The 13001-nt window shown below is 46.0% G+C and overlaps 1 protein-coding gene across 2 annotated transcripts in view; it reads right to left on the bottom strand.

The window, feature by feature from the left end:
- PCCB (propionyl-CoA carboxylase subunit beta) overlaps nt 1–13001 on the bottom strand; it is a 31133-nt gene that overhangs the window by 12137 nt on the left and 5995 nt on the right. Inside the window, exons 1-7 of one of the 2 annotated variants that reach the window (XM_059479027.1) lie at nt 9368–9596; nt 7615–7734; nt 5297–5365; nt 4190–4246; nt 2022–2135; nt 964–1074; nt 549–657 (exon numbers count right to left, since the gene is read on the bottom strand). In XM_059479027.1, the coding sequence (XP_059335010.1) occupies nt 549–657; nt 964–1074; nt 2022–2135; nt 4190–4246; nt 5297–5365; nt 7615–7734; nt 9368–9526 (739 nt within the window). In that variant the 5' untranslated portion in view covers nt 9527–9596. Of the gene's footprint in view, nt 1–548; nt 658–963; nt 1075–2021; nt 2136–4189; nt 4247–5296; nt 5366–7614; nt 7735–9367; nt 9597–13001 lie in introns of those variants that run through there. The other variant, XM_059479028.1, reaches the window with a different exon arrangement.

Here is a 13001-nt window from a genome sequence, read left to right on the forward strand (position 1 = left end):
CTGGGCAGCATCTGTGTGTGTGGTTTTGGTTCAACATCAGCTCAGTTCACACAGAATTTGAGAACCTACAGTCATTTGAGCCTTGAGAAGATTCATGACCCACAGACGTTTTCACAGAGGGGAAAAGAGGGAAGAAGTGCTTCAGCTCACACTGCCACTTGGTTTGTAGTTAAGCAGTTCAATCAATCACATTAGTGAGCAAACAAGGGACTGCTGAGAATCTTTCAACCCATGCAAATGTCTGGACAACAAACAAAAAAATCCCCACCCCAGGCTGACTTCACTAAGCCCTACTCCCTGACAGTATTCCCACTTCTAGCATCTTTTGTGGGTTTGCTACTTTCTCTTCCAAACCCCAGAACTCTCCCTTCTTTGTGTTGTGTTACTAAACAGGAGCTGCAGGAAAGCAGATGCAGAGTCAGACCCTGTGCTTAGGCAGAGCTTTGTCCCTTAGACTCATCTGGATTGGCCCACAGGCTGTTTAGCCACAACTACTCTCATTTACTCTGAGCACAATTAGCATGTTCAGTAAAGCCCCCAGCTCTCACCAGACACTGCAGTGTGTGTCTTTGCACCCCCAAGCTGCTCCTGGGTGACATCTTCATTGGTGACAGACTTCACCACGTCAGGCCCAGTGATGAATAGGTAGGATGTGTCCTGGGGTAGGGGAAAAGCAGGAACAGTGAATGCCAGTGCCAAGCTGCAAAAGCACCCAAGGAACAGCCACAGCCTCTAGAGACGTCCCTTAAAATAAGAAGAGGGACAAATTTCTTTAAAAGGCTGCATTGCTTTTAAAATCCACTGAAAATGCAATTGTCCACAAGTTACCTGGGAAAGTTTTTCTCAACTTTTCATGCAAAATAAAAATCCAAAGCAGGAGATCATATTGGAAAATACCCATTCCCATATGGTCACTTAGTGTGTGATCAATGTCACCAGCAGCAGCTCAGGACAAACCCTTACCTTCACCATGAATGTGAAATCAGTTAAGGCAGGAGAATACACAGCTCCACCAGCACAAGGACCCATGATGAGGGAGATTTGGGGAACGACACCAGAACACAAAACATTTCTCTGAAAATGGGAAAAAAAACCCAGCTGGTTTTACCAAAGTGTATCTTTAAATCTGTGCCCAGATTCTGCAAGAATTCACCATCACAAACAGGACTGCTTTATCTACTGGCAGACAAATATCTGGAGAGAATCTCTTGATGCAAATTGAACCAAAATGAGTTTCTTATTTCTGTTCCCATACAGCTGATTCCCTTTGCCATGCAATGACTGCAAAGGAGATAGCATGAGCCACCTCAGCAGATGCTGCCAGGGAAAAACCTGCACTGAGCCTGCAGTGGGAAGGAGTGGATGTCCCTGATATTTGAATGTGTATGTACTGTGCTCAGAGGTAGAAGCAAGCTTACTGACCAGGTGAGGGAGGATTTTTTAAAATCAGGTTTCTGCACTGGCTTGAATTTTACACAAAGGTGAATGGCTGCCATCCAGCATGGACGGTGTGTTGTTCAAAAATCCACCTACACTGCTTGGTGCTCCAGTGGGTGACAACGACTTCTGTAACTGTTCCTCCCAGACTGCACCCCAAAACCTGGCAGCATCTGACTGACCTGACATCCCACCTGCTTTCCTACTGAAAGGACAGTGTTCTGTGCATGCAAATTCATGAAAAGTATTTCAGCAGCATATAAAAGAATGTCATTTCTGTGAAAAAATGAGCAGAAGTGCACCTTTGGGAAAAAGTCTAGGACACAAAACTTTCAGCAGAGCAATCAACACTGGACATCCCCATTCTCACAACACACTGGATCACAGAGCTTTACAGAGCTCAGCATGACCCTTGGGTACATTTGCCAAAAGCTAAGAAAAGAACCAAGGTCTGAGTCTTATTATCTTTTATCCTTTGGCTGTAACAGAACAATAACCTTAACATCTACTTACAAACACCCACTTGCATGTTGTGCCCACCTTTGAGGATGCCAAAGTGCCTGGCCATGCAGCAGCCTACTCACCAAAAATATGTCTGCATAGCCTGCCAAGGACTCCACTCCCTCCTGGATCCGGGCTCCTCCAGAGTCATTCAGCCCAATCACGGGGGCTCCAACCATGGCAGCTTGATCCATGATCTAGTGATAAACACAAACTCCTCAGTATTGACCCAGCTAAGCTGAACCCCAAAGAATATCTGCCTTCCCAGCTGGGCATCTCCACACTCAGCACTGGATCTGGATAATGCAGTGTGAGTGACATGGTCACAGGAGAGGGGCTGTGCAGCTGAGGGCTGCCCCTGTTCATAAGGGGCCTCAATTGCACCTCAACATCCCCTCAGTTGTGTCTCATCTGCTCCTCAAAGTTTGTTGCAGTAGTGGCTGTGGAATCTCTCTAAGCTGTATATTCTAATGCTTGATTACCCTTTTTAGAACTTCTTTGGGAGGACTGAATTACATCTTTCCTCCAGAAATTTAAACATTACATTGGTCTTGATACACAGCAGTGAGGGAGAGCAATTAGCTATTCTTGGCCTTTACTTTTGGGAACATTCAAGTACCTCAAATCTCTCTTCAGTCTTCATATTCCTCTTCATGTTTCCAGGCTAAGCACCATCAATTCAGTCCCACATCCTGTTTTCTAGGGCTCTGATCATTTTGGTTACTTGCCTCAAGATCATACACAATACTATAACAGAGCCTTGAGTAGGAGGACTGAATTCTTTACATTCCTTGCACAAAATATTCCTGATTATTGAATTCCAGTAAAATGTCTGCCATTTTCATAACACTACAGCACTGGCACATTATGTTAAGACCTGTTTTTAACATCAAGATCTGCTTTAGCTCCTAAATAATTGTTGTAAAACATCAGTTAATCCCCATTTTGAATTTTGAAGTTGCTTTTCCCTGTCCTTTCAATCATTGTAATAAAATTATTTCAGACAATCTTTAACTTAAGTGATTTACAAATCCAGTCCCATCTTTCAGAGTGCTTGTAGCATCAGCCTTGAATTTTATATTGCCTAGAAACAGAGAAAGTGTTGACACTTGGTGCCACTCAAGTCAGTGGGCAGGAGACCCAAAACTCCAACCCAAACAGGAGCTGGTGGTAACTATTTCTGTGCAGTCCTAGAATTCCCTGACATGTTCTGCTGTTTTCCAGGGACCTGGATATGGATTTTGTTTCCCAAGGCTCTTCCAAGTTCTTCCTAAAGCACTGACAAAGACTGACCCCCAAAGCAACTCATTCCCCTAGAGCCTTCCAGCTTTGGGGCTCACCAAGAACAGCACCAACCAGGAAGGCCCCACATTTTTTCTAGTTTTGTGATCAGACCCTGCTGCTTTAGAAAGAAGAGATCAAAGAAAACCCACCAGAAACCATCCCATCACTTCAGTGCCATTCCATCCCTCCCCAGTACGGACACCACAAAGCTCCAGTGTGAAAGGGTAATTCAAGTCCTTCCTAATATCAAGACCAGGTAAAACCAAATAGTTGTTATCTAGTTTTCTAATTTTATACCCACACACTCCTGAGGAGTCTATGGCAAAGAGTAGTTATTTCCACAGCATAAAAGGCATTGTGCCTTTCCACAGCAAAATCTTGTTTCTGATTCCACGGCAAGAAAATTCAGGAAGATTTCCCAGTACACAGCACTCAACACTCATCCATGAAAGAGTTCTTGTCTCCCTAGTCCTGGGATTCAAAAACCCTTCTCACAAGACAGACAGACAAACAGGAATAAATAGCCACAAGTGTTTGATAAGAGAAACTCTCAGGGTCAAGGTGACCTCAGAGTTGTAAAACTGATTATCTTCAGGCTGTTTACTTGTTACATTTGCTTTCTTTTTAAATATTACACACTTTCACAGCACACTGTTTAGAGGAAAAAGTTTCTCCGAATTCATTCCTCTTTTCTCCAGTGGACAATGAGTAGTTAATTGATATTTGTACTTGGCAAGTCTCTCACCCTTTGCAGTAAAGTAGAAGACATAACTTAATGTAACAAAGTGTGCATTACCTGGAAAAGCTCACCCACACTCAGAAAGTTTCCAGAGGCACCAGTCTCAGGCATGGCACATGTCAGAGCACACTAAAGTCAGTCACCAAACATTTTCTCCAAAGTCATTATCACAACAGACTGAAAAAAGAATGCTGACAAATTTTTTGGTTTTTTTCTGTGCCATATTACCTTGCAGATCTTCTGGGCATGAGCTCCAGACAAACTGCCTCCAAATACAGTAAAATCCTGAAAATAAAGCAAACTTTCAGATTAGGGAAAGAATAATTTCAGTAAAATGCTGTCAATTATTTCTAGTAAACAACATAATCCTACAGTGCTCTATATTTGCTATGCTGCTTCAAAACAACTGACTCCCTCAGTGCAACCTGCAGATGGTCCCAGCTCAATACAAGCATCCTTCACAAGGAGGAAATACAAACCTGCACACACGTGACCATTCCAGACCCATGAGTTATGTCCAAGGGGTGCTGTAGGGACTGTGTCAGCCAAAATGCCTAAGCAGAAAAATCTCTAACAGGCCCTGGGACTGATCCAGAAGAAAAAGAGGATATTGACACCTCCTGGCAGAAACAGAGCCCTTCTCTGTTGCATTCCACCAAGTCTCACTCCCAAAGAAGCCCCAAAAACTGTGTGGACAGAGACAGCATGGCCATGACTGACATTTGAACCAAAAAGGTTCAGCATCTCAGGAGGCAGCTCCATTTGGAGGGAAAAAAGGTCATTAGATATAAAAAGGGAGGGGTGTATCATGAAGGGGCACTCTTAAATTCTACTAATACAAAAACTGCCCCCTACTTGCGTTCTAAAATGAAGGTTTGTGTTTGGCTCCTCTCCACATGCTCAGGCCCATGTACCAGTGACTCTCCTTGGAAGGAGCACACATCCCAGACAAAACAGGCAGAGTCTCTGCCTTGCTCCAAGGTAACACAGCTACAGCCACTTTGGCCATGACAGCAAATGAACAAAGGCTACTTTGTGGCCCAGAACAGAGCAGCACTTACTAATGATGTCAAAGAAAGCCTTTCACAGTGAGTGACCAAGATAAGTCTCCACCTAAGATGTTTCCTCTGAAGTACTTTTATTTTAATATAAAAAATATATTTTAACATAAAAAGTATATTTTATCTATTTATATGCTATCACAAGCTTTTTTGCTTCTTGTCTGAGGGTGCCCTGCTTCCTCCCACAGGTACATTGCTACAAGGCCATGCTGAACTATTGTGAACTTGTCCTTTGAAGTAAGTTCCCACTACTTAAAAACAAGAAAAACCTTACCTGACTGAAAACATAAGCTAGTCTGCCATTAATCCTTCCACGGCCAGTCACCACACTGTCACCAGGGTACTGCATGAAAAACAGACAAATTCATTGAAAATGCAACAAATGATGTCTACTAAAACTTCCACAAACTCCTACTAAGACAAAGCAAAGACTGATTTCCTGGGAGGTCTCATCTTCCATGTCTGCAGTGGGGGCTCCACAAAGATTTTCCCCAGCTGTAAAAATGAAAACTAGAGGTAATATCACATTTTCATTATGTATTAAAGATCATGGAACTTAGCAGGTTCCCTTCAAATTTAGAATATCTGAAATTAAGACAAATCATGCCCTCAGAGACAGGACAGGATGTACCTTTTATCAGGACTAGCTGATGGTTTTGAAAGAATGGATATACTGCACAAACCTCTGAGGTGTTGATACAGGATGAAAAACAATCCTGGACAGATCCAAAAATATAATTACAGTCACCTCAAATACTTGAACTTGACCTGTCCCATTTTTCACACTGTAAATAAGGGAAGAAAGAACTGGCCAAGGAAATGGAGCCTGTGAGTCTTAAAATGTGCTTCATCTTTCTAATAAAAAAAATATATCGAAGTCTTCCAAGACAACAGTAGGAAAGGAACTTTGCTGGCTTGTCAGTAAAAAAGGGAATTTCAAGCACTGAAGTGCTTTTTGTTGTTTGGTATTAAAATTAAAAAAAAAAAAAAAAAAGAAGGAAAAAGGCAAGTGTGTGCTGCAGGGACACTCTAAGGAGCACTCATGCCCAGGTGATCTGCTGTCAGGAAGGTCACCCTTGCCTGGTGCCTTTTCTCAGGCTCACACACAGCACTGCTCTCAGCCCCTGGCACACAGAACAGCAGCACACACCTGGACTTCAGCCACTGCCACGTGAAGGTGACTCCCAAAATCCCCAGCAGCCCACAAGCAGCCTGGATGTGAGCACAAGTCCTACCCTACCCTCAGAAAGTTCCAGGGACTCTGAGAAATTCAATGCTAAACTAATATTCCAGCTCAGTGGCCACAGTTAAGTCATCTGTTGTGAAACTGTGCTCTGTAAACACAATCTGCAGCTCTCACTGAAGGGTGAATTCTGAAGCACAAGGAAAAAATTAACCCTCTTGTCACACCCAGGACTCTGCTGCCCCTCCTATTTTCAGAAATAGCAATTTGTTATCAACAGTGTGAGATGCAGCATGGAGTAACTCAATGAGAGGCAACTCTGGCAGTTGAGTTTGCTGGGGAACAAAGTAAAAACAACAGAGGAGAAAAGATGTTTGCTCTGCTATCCCCTGAGAGGGGAGGAGGTCTAACACAACATCCTTCCCAGCACCAAGTGTCATCAGCCTCCCGTGTGACCCAACAAACAAATCCTTCACCTTTGGCACTCCCAGCACCTCTGCTGGAACCCTGCTGTCCCCTCCCTCATCCACAGCTTGAAGGACTGAAACCCAAGGAAGTGGTTTAAGAGCTGCACAAACAGAAGTTGTAATTACTGTGTGCAGCACAGGGCACACACAGAGAGCTCCTCACCCTACACCAACAACCCACAGCAAGCAGCCTTTGGCTGCAGGAAGATTCCCAGTGAACAGGCACATCAGCACCAGGCACTGACACCCAGCAGCTCACTGGTGCCTTCTACCAGAGCACAGCAGAACACTTTTCCCAGGTAGAACATTATCAGGCATCAACATCATGAGAGACTTTGAGGGGCACAGATTTTCCCTGTGTGTGTGGAACTCCCTGTACCACGCTGGTTTAGGATACATGGCCACATAGCCAGAAAGTGCCTCAGCAAGCAGGGTGCAAATGGCTAACAGAGCACTACAAATGCTGGGACTCCCAAACTTTCAGATCAGATTGTAAAAGCCTCAAGGATTTTATGACTACTGTTTGGCAGGCATAAATATAGATCTGAGTTGTTTCAGCCAAGAACTCTAATCCTACCTGTAGGGAAACAGAAATATCTACCTTGATTTTCCCCTCATATCTGATCTGATTGACGAAATTGCACCAACAAAGCTCTGCAGCCTCCTCTACTGTTTAAAATGCAAATCGAAGACAATTCCCAGGAAGGTATTTGAACCAAACAAGTGACCTTATAAAAAAGGTATCAAGTTTAGACAACAGAACACTCTGTAAGGTATTAAATGGAAACTAAGAGTAATGAGAGCAAATTTACAAAACAAAATTATACATAAAGAGAAAACAAATAGTAAAAATCATACGTGAACAGAAGAGCCCATTTTCAACCAGTGGGCTGGCTGCACAGCAGAGGACACTGAAACAAGAGTTATATGAAATAAAACTACCTTATTCTTGCTAGAGTCCATCCCAAAGTCAGTACATCTGTGTTCCACAAACATGTCATATTCATCAAAACTGTCAGGGTCCAACAGCAGCAGAATTCGTTCCCTTGCTGTCAGCTTTCCCTGAAACAGAGCAAGCAACAATTAACAGCGCCACCAGGTGATTCTGGCTGTTGGCTGACCCCCAGCAGATGCATTTTCATCAGGCAAAACCTCACCTGATCTGTTACACAGGGTCCATTAAGCAACTGCAGGCCCCCAAAGCTGCAAATAGCCTGTGCAGTGATTATCCTCCTCAAAAACAAACCTAATGCAAGCCAGACTCTGAAAAGAAGGCTGACTGTTGGAGCAGCACTACCACAGGAGAAAGGAAACAATCTCAGAGACTTTCAACAGGCTATAAATGCATCACAGCTATTTTTGCCTACACATTTAAATGCTGCTATTGAGACCTTTTTTCTATTCTTAACCAGGGAACCCTTCCACAGCTAGACCAGTCCTCCCCAACAGCTCAGGGTTCAATTCATTGTGCTCAAATATTATTTGATTGCAGTAAATAAGAGGGAAGAGGAAGTGTGACAGCCTGCAGGGATCTTCTGACAAAATCCTTCTGGTTTTTTTCCAGCTGGACACTGTTACAGGCAAAAGTAATGGTGAAATGCCAAGAACAGAATCAATTGACCAGATATACATGTCCTTTGCTCACTGTTATGTAGTAAAAAATGACTGCAAAGTTCTTTATGTCTTAACCTACCAAACAAATCTGTTCTTTCCAACCATGGTCACCATCTGTCTGCAAAGGGCAGGGCACCTGGGTTGTCTCCTTTAGGGGATGACATGACCCTGCATCAACATGACACTGTAACACAACTCAGCTTTTACAAACCATCTGACCAGCAGGCCAAAAAGCTCATGAAAAGCAGGAAATGCAGGAAGGCCTAATGTAAGCCAAAGTATTAGTTTATATAAAACATAAGCTGCTTGAGGCCCTAGACATGCAGAAGCGCTTGTATATTTGTGTGTCAGTGTCTTGAATGTAACTCAGCAAGACTGAACTCTCTTCACATGTTGTATTACTGGAGAGGGACACTGCTGACAGGCAGAGTGATCGCTGAGGGAACCTTCATGGGAATCGCCATTCCCACCTCCTTGATGCCTACAAACCACCTTGCACCACGCTGAAAAGGTCTCCCAGCAAGAGGCGATAAGGAGAAACAGGAAATCTCTGCTGTCACTCCCATCAGCACTGCCCACATTCTGAACGACAGAGGCAGGAGACTAAAAACCCACCTGTTGTCATCCCTCACACCTGTCTTTTCATCCGCTTTATTTCCACTCTTCTAACTCTTTGCTGTCAGCTCAGAGATCAGATTAAATTTCCAACAGTGGTGTAAAGATGAAGCTGTTGCTCAGAAGTGTTAAGCAACCTAGAACTGACTTACCATTAACAGGCAGAAGTTGCAACTTCTGTCTACCCTATCTCTCATACATATTGCAGCCAACCAATAACCACTCTGAGGTAAAGGAATTAGTAAAGCAATTGTTCTTTTTTCTACCCAGAGTAACAGGCAATGCAGTCTTAAGCGCTGCTTGAGGAAACCTTCCCGCAAAGGGGTGTCTGCAGTACCACGCGAAGCCGCGAGTCCCCAGGGCGGAACGGAGTCCCGCCGTGCGCGGCCTGCCCTCCCCGGCCAGCGTGCGCCCGGCGGCTGCGGGACAGGGCTCTGTCCCCTGCGGCCACCTGTGCTGGGCTCACCCGCTTGTGCTGGGCGTCGATGCGGGCCTGGCCGCCGCCGAGCAGCGCGGCTCGGCGCTTCTCCTCGATGCGCTGGGGCACGGGGGGCGGCCGGTTCCCCGAGGCGGCGCGGCCCCGGCACAAGCCCAGCGCCCGCCGCAGCACCCGCACAGCCGCCATGTCCGCGCGTGCGCGCCCGGCCCGCCCCGGCCCCGGCCCCGCTCCCGCTCCGCCGCCCGGGTGTCCCAACTACGGCAGGGGCGGTGCGGGCACACGGCTTCGGGAAGCTCCGGGAGGCCCGGGCAGGGCCGCTGCAGCACCGGGCCCGGCGCAGGCCGCTGAACGAGCCCAGCCCTCCGCCGCTAGATTGTTCAGCGCTGTTGTCTGTGCGCAGAGACAGCGGGAAAATGCATCAGCTCTTCCCCCTTTCCTGCGTGGCGGAGAGATTTGTGGCGCTTCAGAAGCGGGGAAGGCAAGCAGGGGTGTCAGCTCGCAAGATTAGCTGTCCTCTCTTTGTTTCAAATGCCAGAAAGTATTTCTTAGGAAAACGGTCCCTGTGACACCCCGGCACCGATTCCGTGCCGCCTCCTATGAAGAGGCACTGGGCTCTTTTCCCGGCACGCTTTCGGACGGATGAGGCGAATCGAGACCCCTTAAGAAGGGAGTGGGCCGGGATGTGCGGGGAATACGCAGCGCACACAGCGAGTGCCCGAGCTGCAGTGTATCCGCAATCCAGAGATCTGATGTCATCGCCTCCCAGGCAGTTCTCCAGTGTGCAGGCGCAGCCATCTGTGCAGCAGATCATTTGTTACCCCCGTAGGCCACCTCCGACACCGACCACCAACAAACCCCCGGCAGTTCCAAGTAGGGCGAGGTGAGCATTGCCTCAGTGTGCACATACCACACATGAAATGCACGAGCGTGGCCCTGTAGATACCACAAGTCTGGGGAATCTCCAAGAATGGAAATTCTTGGATTACATAGCATGTACAAGCTGCTGTACGATAATTCATTTTGAAAGGGCTCTCAGGCTCCAGTCCAGCGTCCTACTCAGAACAGACTCAGCACTGAATTCATACCATTTTGTCAGCTGGATCTTAAAAGTCTGCAAGGACAGAGGCTGGCACACCTTTCTCAGTCTGAGTTCCAGTGCCTGACTGGCTCCATAGGGAACTGATTCCCCCCAGTCCACTCTACTCAGTAGCAACCTGCCTTTTTTCACTTTAGGACAGCTGTCTCTTGTCCCCTGCCTGTGCACTTCAGCCAGGAGGAGTTAGTGAGGTGACAGCCACAGGCTCTCCTGTACCAGAAAGCAGCTGCTAGGGATGTCCCCAGTGTCCACTCCAGGCTAACAAAGATAAAGCCCAGCTCCTCAGCCTCTCCTCCTGGGACAAGTGCTCCACCCTTACCATCATGCTGCCCCTGCTCACCATGATGTGCTAACCTAGACACAGCTGTACAGCAAGAGGTCCTGTCAGAAACCTCGCCCAGGGTCAGACACCTGACATCCACAGCTCTTCGCTCATCACAGAACCTCACTTTGTCACCAGAAGGCACTGGGGTTGGTGACATGATTTATTCCTGGTTAATCTATGCTGGCTATTCCCAATCACCTTCTCCATGTGACCACGAAAGGCAGCCAAGAACACTTGTGCCATGGCTTTCCCCCCAGCCCACAATGAAGGGGATCATCTGACAGTCGCAGGCTTTTTGCAGATGGGAGTAACCCCAGGCTTTCCCAGCCCTCAGGGATCCCCCTGATCTCCATGACCTTTCAAAGATAACGGTGGCATCACTGCAACATCTGCCAGCTCTCTCCACCCACTTGGGTCATCCTGTCTGGTTCCCCAGAATGTGTCAAACTGGCTCAAACACCCCCACTACTGGAGCCCCCTCCTTGAGCCCTGCCTGCAGGCACAAAGGCCTGGGGAGATCTTGGCAGTGAAGATCAGGACAAGAAAGGCACCAAGCAGCTCAGCCCACACACTGCTGAGCAGGAGGCTGTTTCAGCCCCCAGCCAGAGTAGTGGCAGGATGCCAGCTGCATTCCTGACCTATCTGTGAGATAGCTGCTCCTTGACTGCAGCCAAACAGGCATTGCACTCTCCCCACTCAGGAAGTTTCTCCTGGTCACAAAACAGCTCAGGCAGAAATCAGACCACAGATATTTGAAGCAAAAGTCTCCACTATCTCCCTCAGGTGGGTTCAGCATCACTCAGGCTGCCCGCAATAGCCTCCTAATTAAAAACACACTCAAAAGAGCAACTCTGCAACTTCAGAAATTAAAATAACTACTATTCAGAACATGGGTCACATGCAAAAGAGGTTGGGAATCTGCATTCTGGGAACAAAGGTTTCAAAAAGGCCCCATCCTGGAGGACAAGGGCATGGCAAGGGGAGACAGCAGAGGCAAAAAGGCATTCTTTGGGTAGTTGAAGTTCTGCCCAATAGAAGAGCAGAAGGGAAGACAGAATTGTCAAGAATTGCAGGTTACATGTTAAAAAACAGGGTGGAGAGGCAAAAAATCCTTTTAGGAGCAACTTGCTGGAAGTGTGAAAACTAGTAAATTCTTTTTCAAATGCCTGAGAAGAAGGAAGCACGCCAGAGATTCTGGCAGTAAAACAAGCCAAGATTAAAAAGATTGTTCAGACTATCCAACAGAAATAATAATAATTATTTTTGGTTTGTTTTATCTGAATCCAGTGCAAAGGAACTTGAGAAGATTTCTGAGCTAAAAAGCCTGGGTCTTTCCAGGGTTTTTACTTGAATGTTTACTGGGTACACTGAAGGTCCCGTTTCACCCCCAAAGAGTAGAAGATTAAGTTCTAGAACAAATCCTTCAGGATCAAACTGTTTTCACCTCAGTGTTACAAGGTTCTTCAGAGATAACTTGCTCAAATTTAAAGTTTCTTGCTAAAATCTCCTATGGCAGGTGGCTAGTGCAATGTCCGTTTTTAAGACAGGCACTAAGGGACCTAAGAAAACTTTAAACCTGTAAATCCAATATGAATTATGAAGCAAAATGCCAAAAAGTCCACCAACCCAATCCACAAAACCCAGTATTAGCAAATACATAACCAGGACATACTGGGGAGCAGTTGGCAGAGATTTTGTATAGAGATTCCTGCCTGCACATCTAGTGGCTTTATTTAGTGAAGTCAAACGTGTAAAATGCAGATCCTGTTCATATAAAAACTCAGATTTCCAGAGGCCTTTGAGAATGTCCCTGATTAGGAGCTCTTGAAACTAAGTTGTCATTAGATTAAAGGAATTTACCTCACAGAGATCAGAGACAAATGTAAATCAAGTGGATATTAAGATGCACTGGGGAAAACCAAACCCCAAGAATACATGTCTGATCACAAAAGGAACAAGTTCACAATACCCCTGCAAAAGCATCAGCTCCATTTTCAATAGTGGCCAAAGAGTCAAAAGGTCCTGGACACACGAATGGAGAAGAAATCTACCTGGGAATACAAAATGAAAGGAGCTGCTATCTCTCTGTAGGCCCCCAAGACACAAATTGCTGGAAGAGTGTGCTAGGAAAGTATCACTGTATGCTTACGGTATTATTACTGTTCCCTTCATATTTGTTACTGCCTGCTTTTGGAAGCAGGATACCAGACTAGTTCTGACAGTCATTTGTACAGTTCAAT

This window comes from Ammospiza nelsoni, chromosome 10 (assembly GCF_027579445.1).
Source record: "Ammospiza nelsoni isolate bAmmNel1 chromosome 10, bAmmNel1.pri, whole genome shotgun sequence".
NCBI lineage: Eukaryota > Metazoa > Chordata > Aves > Passeriformes > Passerellidae > Ammospiza > Ammospiza nelsoni.